The sequence below is a fragment of the Aedes aegypti genome, chromosome 1, assembly GCF_002204515.2.
Source record: "Aedes aegypti strain LVP_AGWG chromosome 1, AaegL5.0 Primary Assembly, whole genome shotgun sequence".
NCBI lineage: Eukaryota > Metazoa > Arthropoda > Insecta > Diptera > Culicidae > Aedes > Aedes aegypti.
The window spans coordinates 80050025-80072194 of NC_035107.1; the positions used below are offsets into that span (position 1 = coordinate 80050025).

Consider the following 22170-nt stretch of genomic DNA (forward strand, 5'->3'; position numbering starts at 1 on the left):
TGGGAATTAAGCCAGTTGAAATACTCGTTATAATTACTGTTTAAACCGAGGTTTAATCGATAGCTTGAATTAAGTACAGAGTTGATTTCACTGCCCTGACTACCTACATTCGGGTCATGTTCCGTTTGCGATGCGTGAGCGCGTGTTTTTGTCTCTTCCTACTTTCTATCTCTTTTGAGTTCGGTTCAGAGTTCTGAACCGACAACAAATATAAATTTGAATTAAATGCATTTCTAAATTAACTGGATTTTTCACTAACGTCTCCACAGTGATCTTCTTATAGTTATTCTCAGATGTTTACTCAGAAATAGTAATAAATACCATCACTGAGTTTTCCACATCAATATTCACAGAGGTCTCCAGAAAAAGTCTCCACCGGATTGAAGACTCCGACATGAGCTTTATAGAAGTGTTCTCTGAGGTATCTACAGAGATCTCTTCACATAGTTCTTCCTGGAATTATCTACAAAGGTTTCATAGCAGTTTCCACAAAGATTTCATAAAGTTATCTGCAAGAGTCTCCACAGAAGTTTTCTCAGAAATCTCTACAGAAGTCTCTCCAGAAGCTTTCACAAAAGTTCCACAGAAATCTCAACAGAAGTCAAATTTCAAAGTTTTCTACAGAATGAAGTGAAATGTAAAAAAAGAATACGTAGTAGAGCACTGAATTAGGCGCGAAAGTTATAAACCTCTACCAGCAGCTTTATTTTTTCACTGCAAATATATATTCAAATCGCGATAACTTTTATGTTCTCAAAAACTCATCTTTTCTATGAATCTTTTCCAATATTGGCTATCAGTCATCTAGTTTTTGAGATATTCCGATATTCCTTGGCGACCGACCATTCCCATATAAATTTTATTAAGTCGCCATTTAGTTTTCAGCCAACTTATTAAAAATAAAATGTGAGCTATACAATGCCAGATAATAAGAGGCTTCTCAGAAAAAAACATACCAAATTGTTGAGTAGTCTCCAAGAAATCTAACAATTTTCTATGTGATGTTTTTTGAACTTTATCTCTACAAAAGAGCTCAAAGGTTTTTGTAGAGGTCTCTACAGATATCTTGACAGAAAAGTCTCTACAAGGAGTTACGACAAGGATCTCCACAGAGATTATAAATCTTAACAGAGGTCTCCAAAATGGTAGAGAATGCTAGAGCTCCACAAGTGTCTCAACACTGAGAAAATGTGGCTTCCCAACAATCTTTTGAGAGCTCTCCTCTATTTTCTCTACATAACATTTCACAGAAAACTTCAACGAGGTGGAGATCTATGTGATGACTTATGTGGAGACAAGTCTTCTCAGGTCCTTAGGGTTGACCTCTGTAGATAGTTCTATGAAGAGTAATTTGAAAAGTTAATTCATCACAGAAATATTACCTTCAGAGGTTTCACAGCAGTCTTCACAAATTCTCCACAGAGATCTACACAGAGTTATCTGCAAAGGTCTCATTAGAAGAATACACACTACTATCACTCACCGAAAATTCTACATAAGTCTCAAAAAATTTCAGCTAATCCTTGTTTTGTTTTCAAGCTGTTGTCAAGAACTCCTTTTGAAAGCCCCGGAGAAGGATTTTCTTCGTACGCCCCTGAGAAAGATTTTCCACGGAAACCGAAGAAGGATACACTCAGGAAGCCGGAGAATGATACTCTCCGGAAGCTGTAGAAGTATTCTCTCTGCAAGCTGGACAAGTTTTCTTTCCGAAAACCGGAGAAGAATTCTGACCGGAAGACGAAAGAAGGATTCTCTTTTGTAGTGGAGAAAGGATTCTTTCTGGAAGCCGGAGAACGATTTTCTCTGGAAGCCGTAGAAGAATCCTCTCCGCAAGCCCCGGATAGGGATTCTCTTAGGAAACCGAAGAAGAATTCTCTTCAGAAACTGGAGAAGAACTATCTTAAAAAACGTAATTTCTTCTGGAATCTTAAAAAAAATTCTTTCTTAAAGGAGGGGAGTTGGGAGTTCCTCTTAGAAACTACTAGAGATTACTTCAGGAATCAATTAAAGATTCTATCTGAATCCAGAAGATTTCCCTTAGTGAACATTATTCATTGTACGCCATGAATTTCGCAAGAATTCTAACCACATTACTACTACAATCTTACGGAAACTCCTTAAAGAATCCAATGGTCCAACCTCCCGGAATCGATTGCAAATTCCTCCTAGAATTAAATTTGGATCCTCATCGAAACATATGGAGATATCTTCAAAAACCGGAATTTCTCTAAGAATCTGCCGGAGATGATGCACGAACCATTTTAGAATTCAATGTGGGGTACTTTCTAGTTTCCTGGAATCCAATCTTACGTTTCACACAGACTTACTTTACAAAACTAAAGAGTTACCATCTGAAATGGTTTAAGACCTATGTTCAAGTTACCCGCCCCGAATCCTAACAAATCCCTTCCAATCATTCCTAGGCTACCTCCCGCTAAACCTACAAGTCCGTCACCGGTCCGGACACGTTGATCGTACCAGCTGCACCCTGCGGTAGCTGCATGTACTGTTTGCCGGACGGTGACGGAATGCTCTGGATCTGGGCCGCCTTCTGCAGCTTGGAAGGCGATATCGAACCCACAGGAGTTGGTGGTGACTGTTGTTGACTCGGTGAACCATTGTTGTTGATGTTTCTGAAGTAGTACTGATGAAGTTGCGACAGTTGTTGCTGCTGCTGATGGTGATCTAGATGATGGCCACTAGCCGGCACCATTCCAGCCGGGTTCAAGGCACTCGTCGCACTCATCGTCGTCGTCGTACTCTTCGCTCCCATCAGCGATGGAATGGTGTTGCTGGATGCGGACGTGCCGGTTGGCGGAACCTGCTCTTTGAGAGTACTTACAATACTTTCCAAACTGGGTGGGACAATTTTGGGTTTTGAGTTCAACACCGATGGTAGGGGGAAAGAGTCGAATGGTTCAAGGATAGATGGATGATCGAAGAGGGGGAACAAACAAAGAGAAAGAGATAGGTCGAAAGTTAGTTTTACCGACTGAGCGTTCTGTACAACACAACTACGATGGGGGTTAGCTTACGCTGTAATCCGGTTTTCCGACTCCTGCTTGGAGGCCAAAGCGTCCTGTAGCTCCCGCCGCAACTTCAGCGCGTCCTTCTCTAGCAACAGCACCTGATCGCTAGCGGAGTCTTCATGCATTTCCTCCCCGTAACTACTACCACCACCAGCCCCATTCAAGGTCTGTCCACCGACAAAGGTATTCTCACCGATCTTGGAACCGCGCAGGTTGCCACCGCCACCACTTCCGTTTCCGTTCCCATACCGAAGGTCGTTGCTCAGATCGTTGAAGTTGTTGCCGCCGTAGAACTCGTCCGTATTGTTAATTCTACCGTAGTTCAGGTGCATACTGTTGCGGCGATGTTTGGCCGAAGAAGATGCCGCCGATGCTTGACCGTAGGAGTCCCGCTCCCGTAGATGCATCTGTTGCTGATGTTGCTGTTGCTGCTGCTGTAACTGTTGGTTGTTGAGCTGAGCTCGCAGGTTTATGACTTCGTTCTCGAGCTTCAGCATTCGATCCACCATTTGGTTCATCTCAGACCGTACCAGATGGATGCTTTTTTTGGCTTCTTCAGTTTCCTTCAGCAGCCGGAAGTTGGTTTCGTTGAGGGCCCACGAACGTTCCTCGATCATCGTTTTCATGCGATCCATCATGGCTTCCTCGCGGACGCGTGACACTTCGCGTATCTCCCGGATCACGTCCGCCACTAGCCCGGGGCTGTAGCTTCCTAAAAATTTCATGAAATTGATATCAGAATTGGTGGTTCAGAAAATGAGAAATACGGATTGTAGTATAAACTTAGGTTCAGAAAGACAGCGAAATTCATTCCCTTAAGTTAAAAGGGAATATTTCGAATCTAGAAGTATTATCACCAAGCTAAGTGTAAGAATTCTTTTCAAATTCGATGAAGGATTCATCTCCGGAATCCGAAGAAGGATTTCTCTCCGAAATCCGGAGAAGGATTCCTCTCGAGAATCCGGAGAAGGATCCCTCTTCGGAATCCGAAGAAGGATTATTCTTCGGAATCCGGAGAAGGATTCCTCTCCGAAATCCGGAGAAGAATTTCTCTCTCCTCTCCGGAATCCGGAGAAGGATTCCTCTCTCCTCTCCGGAATCTGGAGCAGGATTTCTCTTCGGAATCCGGAGGATTCCTCTCGAGAATTCGGAGAAGGATTCCTCTGGAGAATCCGGAGAAGGATTCAACTCCGGAATCCGGAGAAGGATTCCTCTCTGGAAGCCGGAGAAAGATTCTTCTCCGGAATCCGGAGGATTCCTCTCCAAAAACCGGAGAAGAATTTCTCACCGGAATCCGGAGAAGGATTCGACTCCAGAATCCGGAGAAGGATTCCTCTTCGGAATCTGAACCTAAGTTATTCATTTTCTTACAACTAATGTGCAACAATCGCCTTACTACTACGTCTTAAACCTAATGTCAAACAAACGGAAATACCTTGCGAGTGATACGTCGGTGCGGGACTCTGCAGTCCGAAGCTATTGTAACGCATCCCTACGGGCTGGCTATTGGTGCTCAAACCGCTTATACTGTCTCTACGGTGGCTAAGGCCCCAGTGCGAAGAATGCTTCAAAGCTTCCATCTCCACTAGAAAGATCGGAAAACGGGCGTGTGTGTGTGTGAGTTCGGACGAGATACAAGAAACAGATTATAAATACGCAGGTGGGGAAATAAGGTTAAAGTGAATAAATGGGTTGATGATTCATAAGAGGATGGCCAATAATGATCAAACTACATAAATCTTAAGTTACATTACCCCAATTTGTTCATTTGGGTCCCCAGAAGCTACTGTGAAAATTAGAGAGAAATCCGTCAGCTCTAAGGCGCGCTAATCGAGATTGAAGATTGTATGAAGAAAATCTACGAAATATATGAGAAGCCTTTTTCAACTAACTTTCGTTAGTGACTTGAAGGTTCTCCTATCAATTGAGAAGAATCTACAATAATCCAGAAGTCTTTTCAGTTAGAAACAAAAAAAGTTATATTTAAGCAAACTGGAAGTCGGTTTTCTCTAGAGGTGGAACGTGTAGCCCATTGCTCGCGGGCAACATGAACTGGAGGGTAAGTGAGGATTATATCCATGGCGATCACTAGACAACCGTTGGCTGACGGGACTGCACGGCAATGCCGAGAAACACGATTTCGTGCAGCATTGGAAGGACAAAGGCCTTTTCTTCAAAGCATTTCGTGAAGACAGCGATATCCCGGATCTCAATGCGGTGGAGCTTACAAGGACGATGGTCAGGGCGTTTGTGTCACATGCCGAGAAAACGGAAGCCACAAAACAACCGGCGTCCCGTTTACTGGTGGAACGAGACACTCAGCACTATTCTCACTGCTTGTTTTAAAGCCACGAGAAGATATCAGAAAGCGAAACACGGGGAAGTCCAAGAAGCGTTGAGAAATGTATTCCATCAAGCCAGAGCGGTTTTGAACGAGAGATTGAGCTGAGCAAGTCTAACTGCTTCAAAGAGCTGTGCCGAGCAGCTGATGCTAATCTTTTGGGGGCTGCCTACTGAGTAATAATGACACAAACTGAGATTCATCGTCGAGGGTCTATTCCCAAAGCATGACCCTACACCATATGTCAATCAAGAAGTAGGAAATGCCGAAGCTCGACAGGTCTTCAACGATGAACTTATAGCAGCGGTGAAAGCGCTGAAGCTAATCAAGGCTCCCGGACCGGACAGAATCCCCAACGTGGCACTTAGAACAGCGGTCATTGCGTATCCAGATATTATAAGGAAGGTTATGCAGAAATGTCTAGACGTAGGTCAATTTCGAGCAATATGAAGAATTCAGAAATTGTTGCCGAAGCCAGAAAAAACACCTGGGAATCCAGGATCATGTAGGCCTATATGTTTACTGGATACACTCGGTAAGCTCTTGGAACGGATCATCCTCAACAGAATTATGAAATGTGCAGTCAGCGAAAGCGGACTATCCGAAAGACAGTTTGGATTCCGGAAAGGAAGGACGATGGTGGACGAATTCGGACGGAGATGGAGAGGGCTGAAGAAGCATTGAACCAGCAGCGTAGAGGAGATTGATACTGTGCCGTGGTCACGACAGATGTGTAGAACGCGTTCAACAGCACCAGCTGGGAGGCCATTGCCACAGCGCTGCACAGAATGCGGCCTAAGCTCCCAACTACTTGTTCCAGATTTTGAAGAGCTACTTCCAAAACCAAGTACAGATGTATAAATCCGACGCCGGCCCGAAGGAGTTGAAAATAACGGCTGGAGTCCCACAAGGTTCCACACTGGGTTCAACGCTGTGGAACGCGATGTACGACGGGGGGAAAAGAAGATTGCTCACCACAAAACGGAAGTGCTACTAGTTAGCTACTGCAAAGCAGTCATGCACGCCAAGATCACTGTCGGCAGGCATGCATTAGCATCACAGCGAACGCTGAAACACCTAGGTGTAATGCTAGACGATCGGCTGAACTTCAACAGTCACGTCGATTATGCATGCGCGCAGGCGGCAAAGGCGGGTAATACAGTAAGCAGTAAGAGGCGTCTTCTGGCGTATTAGCGATTAAAATACGGTGCACCAGCCTGGGGCGCGGCGTCTGTAGCGGAATCGGGAGACGCTAAACAGCGCGTTCCGACTCATTACCATACGAGTGGTGAGCGCGTACAGGACTACATCGTCGGAAGTGGTATGCGTAATTTCTGTGGTACATCATCCTGACCAAAGACATCGACAGCTATCAGCGAAGAGAAACCAGTCAGGCGAGAAAGTTGGCAAGAATTCTTCGTTCGCTGTCAGCAAGCATGGGATGCCTCCGAGAAAGGAAGGTGACCCACAGGCTCATCCCGAATCTAACGGCCTGGGTGAGCAGGGAGCAAGGAGAAGTGAATTTCTACATGATACCTGACAGGAACTACGGCTGCAGTAAGCAGTATCTCTATCGACTTGGTCATGCGTTTTCACCTTGTTGTCCTGATTGTAGGGATTGTAGGAAGTACTTCAGCGTAGTAAGAGTTGTACACGGAATGATAAGCAATCCAGATTTTTGGAATATGATGAACGACATAGTTGTGCAAATAATGTCTGGAACATGAAGAAGACCGTCGGGCGCGATCGGAACAGTCTAGATCCACCGCCGTGGAGTACACCGAGTAGAACGCGTAGTATCGGTAATAAGTCGTCGAAGCGCCTGCAAACCGGAAGTCACCCTCTAGAAATGCAGAACCGACCCTGACACTTGGCCGACTATCATCGAGTAGGCTAGATCCTCCAACGGATACTAGCATAGTAGATCGCGGAATAGCACTGGCAAATGAACGTCGGGACGCCTGTGAACCAAAAGCTTCCTCTTACCGGAATCGTAGGACCAACCTCGGCATCTGACCGGTTAGCATCGGTTCGGGAGATCCTCCGCCGCCGAGGAAATCTTCATCGGAGTAGGAAAGATCCACCGTTGGGAGCTATTCTGAGTAGTACGAGCATGTCACACCGGCTTGAATCGTCGGAGCGCCAGTGAACTGGAAGCTATCCTCCAACCATAATTGCTGGACCGATTTAAGCACTCTACCGTCACCAACGGAGTAAGAACAACCATTGGTTTTGTAGACAGAAATAGACTGAACGGTTGGTTCAACGAGTAGTGTCAGACGGGTCTATACGAGAAGAATGCAGCGCGGGCTGCAGCAAGGTACTCATCAAAATGCAAAACAATATAAACAGAAGCGATGGGAATTATTAAACTGTGCACGGACAGGTTAACTACTTGTCTGCTCCGATTGATATCCAGGAGCTAAGGTACACAGCAGCTACCAGAAGAGTGAGATGAGGGAATTATATTCCCAATGTACAAAAACCGGTCCGACCATTCTACTTGGAGGATGACTTCCGGTTCATCAGCATCCCGACGACCTAAGGCCATACCGCACTCATTTCTCCTTCTTTCTTCGTCAGGTTGGCATGCAAAAATTACATGCTCTGGAGTTTCCGTGATGATGCATTCAGGTATTGATAATATTGAATTTTTCGTTCTCAAAAATTTACCCTATGAAGGGGCAGGATATTGTATTGTCAGACAAAAAGTGGAAATGTATTTCACCATGGGGTTTGCCTATCCACATCAACAGACTTGGCATAAGACGATGTATCCATCTGCCAGTCGCAGCTTGATCTCACTGGTGTAGCCATATCCCGATGGTGTCAGCACGTACTCTTTCTTGAACTCCTCTTGTGTTCAGGTCCCTGTAGCCCTAGCTATCTTTACGCCGCTGGGAAGATTCAATTGCAGGACACCATCTTACATAATATTCTACATAGTCGAGCCGAGAATAGAGCCCTGAGGAACGCCCCCCGTAATTAGAGTACTTTTTACTCCATGGTTACTGATACACCGATTCTGAAAAAAGCTCTCCAGAACCGGCAGATGTACTCAGGTACTCTCATGCCATGAATCGACGATTGCTGTCCAGCTAGCGCAGTTGAAAGCGTTTTTTTCGTTTAAGTGTGATCACCGCCCAATAACGGGTTTTCTGCTTCTTAGCAGTCTTCAAGGTTTCCACAACAGTTTGGATGGCATCCACAGACCTTCCTTTCCGGAAGCTGAACTGCATATTCGGCACCCCTTTCTCGCTTTCAGCATGCTTCGTTAGCCTGTTCGGGATAACTCTCTCAAGCAGTTTGCTAGACCCATCCAGCAAGCATATCGGCCTATACGCTGAAGATTCGCCAAGTGGTTCACCCGACTTTGGCAGCAGCACCAACCTTTGTCGCCTCCAGGAGTCTGGGAAGCTGCCATCATCAATGTAGTTCTGCAGTGTGGTCCTGAACATATCGGGGTTCTCAACGATCGCTGTTTTCAGTCTTCTTTGTGTCCAAGGCCTTCGCCACACCGATCAACTCCTCATTTGTTACTCAAGATTCATCGTAGTCTCCATCCTGCACTCCGTAAGGAGTTGGCGGCCAGCTTCGTACTGCGGAAACAGTCGATCAATAATGACCTTCATTCTCTCCGGGCTCTGCATGCGTCGCCCCACGGATTCGCTTTTGCTTTGTCGCAGAGTTCTTGAGCACAAGCTGTTTTGCTAAGCCTGATTTCGCTTTTAAGTGGATCTTGCCGTTCTGTAGACGAGCCTACGTTTCAGCGTTGTTGCAAGCCCGCTGCATCTTTCTTATGGCTCGGAGGCAGCTTTTACGTAGTTCGGCAACGGTCGAGTTCCACCACTAGGCTGAACGACAACCGTTAGCTGGTTTCCCTACTCTCGGCATGGTTGCAGAAGTCTTCCATCTTCTGGAGGAGAAGTCTTCCGGCTTCTAACGCTTTTCTAACGCTTCTAACAGACTGCATCTTCTTGCCTTAGTGAGGCGACTTCCCCACTCGATCGCCCAAGCATTGAAGTCGCCGGCTATGAGGAATGGTCTACGATCGGTACGGGAGGTACGAATATGTGTAACAGCTCTGCTGTAATTTCCAGCAAACACAAGCTCCTGATGAACTGAAGCTATCCATTTTAAGTGTTGCTATACATACTAAGGTATGGAGGACCAATCTGGGCAAAAGCGCTTGAAACGAGCAGAAATCTAAAGCATTTGGAAAGCACGTATAGGGCTGGGAGGGAGAAACCAATACAAAATTTCTGTACGTCATAGTGAGCCGGGATTCCGCTGTCACGAACTGTCACTGTGAGCCCAGATCTCAAACATTGGACTAACATGGAAAAAGCGCGTAACTGATTAAAACACATTTTCGCATTTCATCAAAAGTGACAAAAATTGAATGAAAATCAATTTATGCACATAATGCAAGTAATGTCACGTGAGCACCTTTCAACTGATTGAATATAAAGCATTGAAAAACGCATGGTTTTACTTTTTCCAATGAAAATTAATATTTGGTGCATAGAAAACTGTGGCCCTTTTTCCATGTTTGTCAGGAAAGATCGAAATTACACAACAAAAGAAAACTAGCGATTTTCCCCAAGCCTGCCTTGATTGTTGTTGGCAAGCTGGAGTTATCTTGCAGTTCAAGCAAACTTTGTTCTATATTTCGTGTGTAGTATCGGTGCCTCCCTCCCAGGTATAGGGTAATGTGCTTAAGAGTAGCAAAAGTATACATAACGGTTTTGATGAGGCCCATGGTTAGTGAATGTCTGGGCATGGCGTACCATTGGTACCTCGCGTACCTGAAGGAATAAAACAGACCCCTCTGTGCGGCCCTTAGCATCCTGCCCAGCAACACTTATCCCTACCTCCTAACGGTACTGGCCAGGTACGAGCAACCTTACGGAAGATTGGGTAATAAACCCCCGGTGGGAACGATGGTCGTATGCTGACAGGAAAGGAGAGGTTTGCTTTTGCTTTTGCTTCTGCAAACCTGGAGCGTACGTATTCCAAGTTAGGAGCGGCTCACAACAGCGTCTGTTCCTCATGTCAGGGGCGGCTGATCATTATCTGAGTGCCAGAGAAGAACTCTAAGCTAAACTGTGCACTATGGCCGAACATTTAGGGGGAATGGTCCTTCGGAAATCTAGAGAATTGGTGTCAGGCCCTGCAAGCCAGCCGTAAAAAATCAAGCAATATATATTCAACGAGATAATACGAACCGGGACAATCGGCGAAGACCACAGCGACGTAAAGTGAATAGCGATTGGAAGCTCGGTACGTGGAGCTGTAGATTTCTCAACTTCATTGGGAACACACGCATACTCGCCAACATACTGTAGCACCGCAGATTCGGCATCGTAGCGTTGCAGGAAGTGTGTTGGAAGGGATCAATAGTGCAAACGTTTAGAGATAACCATACCATCTACCAGAGCTGCGGCAACACACACGAGCTGGGAACAGCTTTAGTGATGGGTGATGGGTGAAATACAGAGGCGCGTGTTCGAGTGGTGGCCAATCAATGAGAGAATGTGTAAATTGAGGCTCAAAGGCCGGTTCTTCAACTTCAGCATAATAAACGTGCACAGCCCTCACTCCGGAAGCACTGATGATGATAAAGACGCTTCCCTACTCTCGGCTCAGGTTGGCCAGGAGGAGGAATTCAGACCGATTATTGGAAAGATCAGCGCCCACCGGCTGACGAACGAGAACGGCTTACGACTAATTGATTTCGCCACCTCTAAGAATATGGCCACAAGGAGGAGATTGAACACTTGTACCGGTTTCAAGAAACACTTAAGTTCTATCAGAAGCTCAATGCATCCCGCAACGGCTTCGTGTCGAGAGCCACGAGCCGAGATGTGTAGGGATAAGGATGAGAGCATATTAACGGACGAGCATGAGGTGATCGAAAGATGGAAGCAGCACTTCGACGAGCACCTGAATGGCGCTGAGAACACAGGCAATGAAGGTCGGGACAGTGGAGGAAATGCTTTCGTCAGTACTGCGGGCGATGGAAACCAACCAGCCCTCACTTTGAGGGAGGTTCACCAGCTGAAGAACAACAAGGCTGCTGGTAAGAATGGTATCGGAGCTGAACTCATAAAGATAGGCCCGGAGAGGCTGGCCATTTGTTTGCATCGGCTGATAGGCACCATCTGGGAAACAGAAAAGCTACCGGAGGAGTGGAGGATGGTTTAATATGCCCCATCTACAAGAAAGGCGACAAGTAAGGTTGTGAGAACTTTCGAGCGATCGCAATTATAAATGCGGCCTACAAAGTATTATCTCAGATTATCTTCCGTCGTCTGTCACCTGTAGTGAACGAGTTCGTGAGAAGATCGACAACGGACCAGATCTTTACTGCACGGTAAATCCTCCAAAAATGTCGTGAATATTAGGTCCCAACGCATCACCTTTTCATCGATTTCAAAAAGGCATACGATAGTATCGACAATAGAGCTATGCAAAATCATGAACGAGAACAGTTTTCACGGGAAGCTCAAGAGACTGATAAGAGCGACGGTGGAAGGTGTGCAAAATTGTGTGAAGGTTTCAGGCGAACACTCCAGTTCGTTTGGATCCCACCGGGGATTACGACAAGGTGATCGACTTTCGTGCCTGTTGTTTAATATTGCGCTAGAAGGTGTTATGCGGAGAGCCGGGTTCAACAGCCGGGGTACGATTTTTACGAGATCCAGTCGATTTGTTTGCTTTTCGGATGATATGGACATTGTCGGCCGAACATTTGAAAAGGTGGCAGACCTGTACACCCGCCTGAAACGCAAGGCAACAAAGGTTGGACTGATGGTGAATGCGGCCAAGACAAAGTACATGTTAGCTGGTGGGGCCGAGCGCGACAGGGCTTGCCTAGGTAACAGTGTTACGATAGACGGGGATACGTTCGAGGTGGTCGACGAGTTCGTCTACCTTGAATCCTTGCTGACGGCTGACAATAACGTTGGCCGTGAAATACGGAGGCGCATCATCAGTGGAAGTCGGGTCTACTATGGCCTCCACAAGAAGCTGCGGTCAAAAAAGATTCATACCCACACCAAATGTATCATGTACAAAACGCTCATAAGGCCGGTAGTCCTCTACGGGCATGAAACGTGGACGATGCTCAAGGAGGACTTGCAAGCACTTGGAGTCTTCGAACGCCGGGTGCTTAGGATGATCTCCGGCGGCGTGCGAAGAATGAACCACGAGCTCGCCCAACTCTACGGTGAACCCAGTATCCTGAAGGTGACTAAAGCTGGAAAGATACGCTGGGCAGACATGTTGCAAGAATGCCGGACAACAGCCCTGTAAAGATGGTATTCGCTTCGAATCCGGTCGGAACAAGAAGACATGGGGCGCAGCGAGCTAGAAGGATTGACCAGGGGTATTAGGACCTGGAGAGCGTAAGTTGTTGGCGAGGTTTTATCAAGTTGATTGAAGTAAAACCAATGTGGGAATATATACCGCCGAGTTTGCGCATCTCTGCGGTGATATCTGTCTCCGGAAAGTCGTAATAGCTGCCAGAGTCCGATGTGAGAATACAGGGTATCGTACTGAAATAGTGATCATCACGAATCCACTTGGTTTAAGGCCGCACGGGACGTCATCATAATCACCCTATCCATTTCAAGAAGCAAATCCCAAGAACCACTCCATATATCGATGCGAAAATGTATCACTATGATTCTATGTATGTAATGCACAACCCGATAAATTTTCAGCTTCATCGGTTCACTAAAACTCGAGATTTGCTTCCACAAAGTTTTGATGATTATTGTTAGAGTGAGACGAAAGATAGGGAAAATAACACGGTCTCCCGTGTCCCCTTAACCAAGTGAAGCAGCTTGGAAGTTAAGAATGAACAAGAAACTAGATACAAGCAGTCATGGATCGAGTTTTGTATATTTTTTTCATTTCCTAATGAAAAGACTTCTGGTTTGTTGCAGTCCTTTCTCTACTGATAGGAGAATATTCAAGTCACTAAAGAAATAATTTCATCTACTACAGTACATTATGAAAAAAATACAAACTTTAAGCTCGTTAAGCTCCCGTAGAAAGTTTATGGATTCCGCTCAACAAATATCAGCACTAATAAAATCAATCAATTTACTATAATCTTCACCTATAAATTGATCTCTATAAAAAAAATCCAAATGAATCAATTAGGTGGATCCAATTTCAAATTATCCTATAAGATATTTGCAGTCTGATTTTTACATACAATATGGGCCTTCATACAAAACTGGGTAATGATGGGAGGTGGATTGAGATAGAAAAGATCGAACAATTAGCTACTCGCTGCTATCACACAATCAGACTATGGATATAGAGCAATACACGGGAAACAATGCAGAAATTATTAATGTTTATAACCAAATGAGATAATGAAACAGACATGCAAGAAGAGAAGAACAGAACTGAAAGCAGTATAATGCAAGCATGCTTCTGTAATAAAAGCCAAAGATGAGCACACACTCACACACACTTCTCAGAGATCACGCAGTCTCTCACGGGCTAATCAAATCAAGCTTGCACAATTGTCTAGCAAAATCCAACCTACCTTTGGTTTCATGCAAATTTCGGCAGATTTTCTTATTCGTTTCGTGCAGTTTGCTAATCTCTTTCAGAAGAACCACCACCAGATTGTTGCTGTTGCCATTGTTGTTGGCGGAGTTGTTCTGGTTCACACCACTGGCCGCACTGGTTGTCGAGGTACCGTTGTAAACGCCACTTCCGACGACACCCCCTCCAACCCCACCGACACCGATGCCGTTGCCGGATGCCGTGCTGGTGCCGCTGCCATTGTTCAGAAGGTTAAGGTCTGCCAGCAGGGTCTCGGCCATTTCCAGCTTCGATTTGGCACAGCTGTTTTTCGATTCGTTGTCCGACGAGTCGTTGATGTACGAGTCCGTCATGCTGAAAGATGGATGGATGCGCATTGAGATAAGATTGTCTGGTCATGTCTGGGCTTTTAATTGATTGCATTTTGGTCCATCCGAACCATATGATAGAGAAGAACAGTACAATACGAACAAATTTATAAATTAACAAAAACGAAAATCATTTAAGCATTTCTTTAAGGAAATTGCTTAGAAGTTCACTATTGCTTCCATGTGACATTATGGCAGATACTTGTTAATGAAAGTATTTTTCCAATGATTTTCTACAGGAATTTAACAAATTCCATTGTTGAAGCCAGGAACATTGCAATTCCAAAAAGTGAAGTAAAATTTGAATCCGTGATTATAGACGATGATCTCATACTCTTGATCCGTCTAAAAAACGTGAGGAGAAGGCAATTTCAACGCACTCGCGATCCTGCTATGAAAATTATATGACAAGATTTGCAGAAAGAAATCAAGAAACGTTTTTCACAATTAAGAAACAAAAATTTTGAAAATAAGATTTCTCAATTGGACCCTGGCTCTAAGCCCTTTAGGAAACTATCTTAAATCTTGAAAAAAACCTCAAAAGCCAATACCGGCATTGAAAGAGGAAAACAAATTATTACTAACTTATTGTGAATTAGCTCAAAAACTTGCTATGCAGTTTGAAAGTGCGCACAATTTTAATTTAGGACTTACTAGTCCAATTGAAAATCAAGTTACTCAAGACTTCGAAAATATTCTCAATCAAGAGAACGTTTTCGAAAATGCCTGGGAGACTGATTTGGAAAAGATTCTACCCCATTACCCCGAATGCCATTTCCCCGATTGCCATCACCCCGAATTCTATTACCCCGAATGTACCATTACCCCGAATTCCATCACCCCGAATGCAATTTCCCCGAATTTACAATTATCATGACATGATGATATTGATGACATTTCCCCGCGATATTGGAATTCGGGGTAATGTCATTCGGGGTGATGGGACGTTCGGGGTTTTGGAATTCGGGGTAATGGCGTTAAGGTTAATGGCATTCGGGGTAATGGGATTCGGGGTAATGGGGTAGAATCTCATCAAGAAACTTCCAGAAAGTAGCTTATCATTTTTAGTTGATATATTTAACAAATGTTTTCAATTATCATATTTTCCTGACAAATGGAAAAATGCTAAGGTTGTTCCAATTTTAAAACCAGACAAAAATCCTGCGGAAGCTTCTAGCTATCGTCCAATCAGTTTGCTTTCCTCTATCAGTAAACTTTTTGAAAAGGTCATTTTGAACAGAATGATGGTCCACATCAACGAAAATTCATTTTTTGCCAATGAACAGTTCGGATTCCGCCATGGACATTCGACTACTCATCAAATTTTACGTATAACAAATTTGATCCGTTCCAACAAATCTGAAGGCTATTCTACTGGTCTTGATCTTCTAGACATAGAAAAAGCATTCGACAGTGTTTGGCTTGAAGGTTTGATCGTAAAATTGAAAAACTATAATTTTCCAACCTACATTGCTAGAATAATTCAAAGCTATCTGTCAAATCGTACACTCAGGTTAATTATCAGAACTCCAGATCTGAAAGACTTCCTGTAAGAGCTGGTGTTCCCCAAGGCAGCATTTTGGGACCAATATTATACAATATTTTCACATCTGACTTACCTGAGTTACCGCAGGGATGTCAAAAATCCTTGTTTGCGGATGACACAGGCCTCTCCGCCAAAGGACGAAGCTTGCGTGTCATCTGTAGTCGATTGCAAAAAAGTTTGGATATATTTTCTTCATACTTGCAGAAATGGAAGATTTCTCCTAATGCTTCCAAAACTCAACTAATAATATTCCCACATAAACCAAAAGCTCTTTATTTGAAACCTTCAAGTAGACATGTTGTCACGATGAGAGGGGTTCCAATAAATTGGTCAGATGAAGTTAAGTATCTAGGGCTCATGCTAGATAAGAATTTAACTTTCAAAAATCATATTGAGGGCATTCAAGCCAAATGTAATAAATATGTAAAATGTCTCTATCCCCTTATTAATAGAAAATCAAAACTTTGTCTTAAGAACAAGCTTTTGATATTCAAACAAATTTTCAGGCCAGCCATGTTGTATGCTGTACCAATATGGACTAGCTGTTGTAATACCAGGAAGAAAGCTCTGCAGAGAATTCAAAATAAAATTTTGAAAATGATTCTGAAGCTTCCTCCCTGGTATAATACCAATGAGTTACATAGAATATCTAATGTTGAAACATTGGAACAAATGTCAAATAAAATAATGAATAATTTCAGGCAAAAATCGTTACAATCTTCTATTGTCACGATTAATGCGTTATATATTTAGGTTAAGTTAGGTTAAGCACATTCAAAGCGTTTTTTTTTCTCTTATAAGCAGGTGAAATCAACTCACCTGTAAAAAATCTTAACTGCTACGGCAAATGAAATGTAATATGTTGTTGACAAAATGTTAATTAAATCTTAAATTTGTTTAACCAAATTAGGATGATAGTGTTGCATAATAACACAGAACACCTAGATATAAGAAATGAATGTAATGTTTGGAATGATACTAATAAAGAAATTAAAAAAAAAAGAAACAAAAAAAACTAAAACCCTCACCGCTCAGCGAATACATAACGGATTCAAATTATTGTATACTCGTACACATAGGAAGATTGACTAATACTCAAATTTTTATTTTCAATCTAGGTAAATATCATTTTTCATTATCTAAAATTATTCTTAACACGGTTTGGGCAATGATTTATTTTTATTCGAGAATTTATGAATTTTGGTTTTTAATTTTTATTATTTTTGTTTTTGAACATCCCTTACCTTTTTATTTTTTTCTAGAAGCCTCTTCTGGTTACTGATTTTTGGCAATCATAAAAATTCGAGTTTTTACAATTCAATACAATAGAGGGTTAGGTGCATAATGGACACATCAAACAAATGCTTAGTTTAAGGCCATAAAACAACAATACTTTTCTGTTACTCTCGGCTAGATTTCACGACACGATGTGCTGCATTCATTCGTGGTGACAACAATCATATCAAATCTCATTAAAACGCGATAGAAAATTGGGCCGAAAACAAGGTTGGTAAAAAATTGCCGGGGCAAAATGAACACTTTCGACGAATTTAGTGAATACAATTATATTAATTAGTGTGTTAATCATTCTGATATATTAAAGGGCTCTTCCTCAAGTATACCAAGAAGAAAAAACTTCTTTTGGTTAGTTGCTTTGTTGAAAGGTTCTTTTACAGAGTGACATTTTGTCGGTAATGAGGTAACGGTCGTATTTTGGACCCCTAAGGAAGTGATTTTTTTTGTCCCAATTGAATAATTGCACAGCATAACCAAGTCAAAGAACATGCCAAAATGTAGAGATAAACTTCCTCTACGAGATAAAAATGTCCATTCGGTCATGTAGGATCCAAAAAACGTCGATAATAATGGAATTGTGAAGCACTGTTTTTAATTATTTTAGACACACCAATACATTTTGGGCCCTGGAAGTATATATTTTGGACCCCCGGCATTTTTTATCGTTTGTCGACAAAGTCCACGACATTTGTTGTACAATATGCTTGCCAATAGTTTAATCAATCGATTGACAATGGAATACCATAGACATTCTACGCATTTAGTTCAGAAATTTGAAAAAGTTTTTGTTTACATTTGGAAAATTTCTGACGGCTTCAATTTCTGTGTGTAAAGTGTTGTAACGGTTGCACGGATGAACCGATTAAATTAAATTAAATTAAATTAATTTCAGATGAAATAAACAAATTTTGATACAAGTGCGGAATAGTCCTATGCGAATTGAGTTGGTCATTCGATTTGAACTGGGAAATTTGCAGGAAAATGGCCCGGGGGGTCCAAAATATATAGGTTACCCTATACCGTTTTGTCTCTAATTCTCATATCCCGAATAGAATATATCAAGTTGGGAAGAATCGACTATATCTAGAAGAATATGTAGAGGCATCCTTGAAAAAACTAGAAAACAATTTTGAATTCGGAATTGGATGAGAAAGTTTCTGAAAATAATTATTGAACCTTCCATATTCTCTTCGGATATTGATGAACCCTTGGGGTAACTTTCCTTCTCAAATGTATGTGCTGATTCAGTTGGAGGTCTCATGTTCTAAACAGCAGGACAGCTTGAATGACTTACAATGTTAAAAATGATAATAAGCTGCACATTACATGTTTATTGAATTTTCAAAAGATTCCACAAATATTGTTGATCTTGTAGCGCTACTATGACCATTGGCGTCAATAGGGAGGGACCAGGGGGGCCCTGTCAGATGGGACTGGAATCCTAGACGAGTACTATACCAACTAAGCTACCGAGCAACTTGGTAACCCAATCAGTCAGAATATTACAATTATCAAATTCAAATATAAACAATCAATTTATTATTGGAAAACAATTATTATTTTTGAAATTGATTTTGAAAAATTAATTCCATTTGCAACATTGTTTGTTCAACTACTTAAAAAAAAAAACTTTTTCCGTAGAGAAATTATCTATGAAAGTCGTGGTAAGAAACGACTAAAACTCTAGTTCAAACAGAATTAATGTTGGTAAACTTGGATTCCTTTTAGTTTTATTTTAAATCATTGTTTTTCATTTGAGTTCTATGTCACATCATCTGATTGTGTACAAAAAAAATTATCTTGCCAAAATATACCAAAATTATTAAATTCTAATAATGTACAGTACACATAATGATCAATCGATTTGGGACGTTTTTTAAGGTTATGGCCTATCGTTGTATGAATGTGTGCTACTGTAATCGATTCACACATATTTCAAAACAAGCATTGGCAACCTCCAATGCTTCTGAGTGCAATACCTGAAGGAATTCAAAAATTGATATAAGAAGGAATCTGATGAGAAATTGAATATGTCATTAATGGGACTTTAAGAAAAATACTTGTAAAAATCCAGAAAAAAAATAACTAGAGAAATCTTTGGAATAGTTTAGGACGAATTCTTTGCAAAAAAAGTAAGTATGCAATTCAGCTTGTTTTTTAAATTTTTGATTTGATAGAATACATAACTGGAGGAAAAACTGTAAGCAAGTCCTAGAGATAGGGCAAACGCTCCCTTAGTGGAGGTAGCTCCAATATTGGAGGTAGTGTGTTTTGGCATGTTTCGCGCTAATAAATGATTATGTGATATTTTTGTATTATGTACGATGCGAAAATGATACAAGTAATCGAATAATATTCATGAAATTTAACCGTAAAACTATTTAAAACAATTATTTTGCTTAATTTTTTTGCTCCTTTGCACCTATAGTGGTGCATCAGTACCCATAGTGGAGGGTCCCATAAGAAATCAATGGTTTGCGCCACTAAAGGAACCATCCTTAAAATATACCTCCACTAAAGGAACAGTGTTCCTATTATTGGTGCAAGGCTTTTTGCAGGGAAATTTCAAATGAATCGTGATTTTTATACATTTGAATGATAGAAGGATTTGAGATCTATCGAATGATACGTTAAAATCATATATTTCATGATCTTAACACCGTGTTTTAGCTGTTTTCCCTTAGGTGCACCACTAATGGTACACTTGCCCTATCTCTAATTAGGATTCTTCGGAATCCTTGAAAGAACTGAATGAATTTACAATATAACGAGTCAATAACTGATCAAGCCAGATCAGGTAAGATTGCTAGTCATAAGGCGGCAATCTGGAATTTTTCAAACAGTTGTACTCCACTTTGCTCATTGTGGATGAAGAAGGAGGATGGATGTACTTCATATTAAGACGTTTCATACAAAAAAAGGTGCAGGTAAACTCGTGAATAAACTTTTAAGGTCGCTCGGCTAGCCCTGACGGATATACTGACTACGTACATGTAATCAGTAATCTTGAAGATACATAAACAAGGGTTTGAATCAGGCAGGTTAAAACAATTATAATCTGCATTTTTTAAATACGTTTCCAGGTTAGGTTATTAATGATCGTTTTTGAGTAAATATCTTAAAATCTGCACCCGCATACCCAGAATCTCGAGAATGACTCCCTTAAATGTCCGGAAAAGGACTTTCTCTTGAGTCCAAAAGATGATTCCCTGGGAGTAACCTCCAGTGGAGTGCGGAGAAGGATTCCTCACCGAAATATGGTAAAGGATCGAAGGAATGGTTTTCTTACGAAATTTGAAGACGGATTCTCTTCTGGAAGCCCAGAATAATTCCCTCCGATGATTTTAAGATGGGTACCTTCCAAAATTCCTTTAAGTATGCGTTCCAATGATACCTATTTGCAATCCAAGTAAGGATTCCCTTCCGATAACGAAGTACAATTTTCTTCTTCTTTGGGGTTTTACACTTCCAAAATCTGGATAAAGAATCCGAATCGAAATCCAGAAAAACATTTTCTATCGGAATTCGAAGAAGGATTTCTTTTGGATGCCGAACATCACAAGTGTTGGCCATCCTCCCTTATTCCTTTCTTATAGTTTTAATATACACATACCATTCTCTTTCGACATCACTAACAATAACCTTTGAAAAGTTCATTATTATAAATATCGACGATTTTTTTTTTATCTTCTACCATTATATTTTCTCCGCAAAACAAAAATGCAAAACTATTTTGAAGTAGGGGGAGATCTCCCAGTACCGGACAGCACCCAATACCGGACACCGTCAAAAAAATGAGAAATCATGGTCCAATCGAGATGGTGTATTAGAAGAAAAGGAAGCTATTATGGAGAGTGATGTTTGCGTAGAATAACACAACCCTGATATATGCACGCTTTTTCAGAAAAGTAGAGATATATGAAAAACAATAAAAAATGGACGCATCGCCATATATTTGAGCTTTATTAATAATATCTTTAAATACGGAAAAATCATTTATATTATGTAGCGGTAATGGAAAACCATCATAATTTGAAAGTATGAATGTATTTTGTACCATATTTGAACTAAATGTGGTCAACCTACAATTTTGGTCTAGTACCTCCTGTCCTCCAGTTTCGGACACCTTGATTTGTAACATAATATCTTTGTAATTTTCGCATCAGTGTCTCAAAATATATTAATTTTTCATGGATTTCTTCGATTATGGCATAGAAAATGCAATAAAAATAAGAAGAATGAAAATTCAAAACAACACGTAAAATGTGTTGTTTTTCATCATATATGAAAGAGGTTTTTTGATGACTAACTTGCAGACTAAGTGAATCTCATATTACTCTTGTGAATGTTGCAGATGCATTGAAATTGCTATAAAATACTATTCCTAAGCTAAAGATATTCAATAATGTAGAAATTTACAGAATTCGAGGAATTTTCAGATCGTGTCCGGTACTGGGTGCCATCATCAAAATGCAATGTCAAAACTCATATTTATATTTTCAAATTTATTTTTGTACACTACAAAAATGATAATATTTATCATAAATGGGCACCAAGACCGCATAAAATCAATATTTTTTGAATTATGAATATAGTGGCTTAGGTGTCCGGTACTGAGGGGTCTCCCCCTAAGGGTCGTATTTTTGCTTCTTATCCATAGATCGCATCACCGACTTATGGGAGGAACTATTTATAAACTCACTAATAAACACCCTTCACGTGGAGATTGTGGAGATGAAGAGGTATTCTCGGTCTCTAGTAGCAACAATCATTATACAACAACATTCCTGTCCTAGTATCTCAACTGACTGTTAGGACTTGGACAGCCCCGTTATTGACCAATAATATGATAATTGCTAAAATTTGCCCTTCGAGAATTAGCGGAATGTCCCATCCCTTATTCTAATACGAGAATCCCAGTATCTGGCGATTTAATCCAAACACCTTCAGCATTGCTTCGCTCTGTAGCCGCGGACGTTACCACTAAGCTAATAAGGCCCCATGGCTGATTATTGATCTGAA

At 41.6% G+C, this 22170-nt stretch overlaps 1 protein-coding gene across 4 annotated transcripts in view; it reads right to left on the reverse strand.

Annotated features, from left to right (window-relative positions):
* Nucleotides 1–1024: 1024 nt before the first annotated feature.
* LOC5566499 (putative uncharacterized protein DDB_G0285119) overlaps nt 1025–22170 on the reverse strand; it is a 107836-nt gene continuing 86690 nt past the window's right edge. The window contains exons 5-8 of one of the 4 annotated variants that reach the window (XM_021840460.1): nt 13937–14292; nt 4465–4614; nt 3036–3741; nt 1025–2821 (exon numbers count right to left, since the gene is read on the reverse strand). In XM_021840460.1, coding sequence (XP_021696152.1) covers nt 2773–2821; nt 3036–3741; nt 4465–4614; nt 13937–14292 — 1261 coding nt within the window. In that variant the 3' untranslated portion in view covers nt 1025–2772. Of the gene's footprint in view, nt 2856–3035; nt 3742–4464; nt 4615–13936; nt 14293–22170 lie in introns of all 4 variants that reach the window. The other 3 variants (XM_021840439.1, XM_021840463.1, XM_021840449.1) reach the window with 3 other exon arrangements.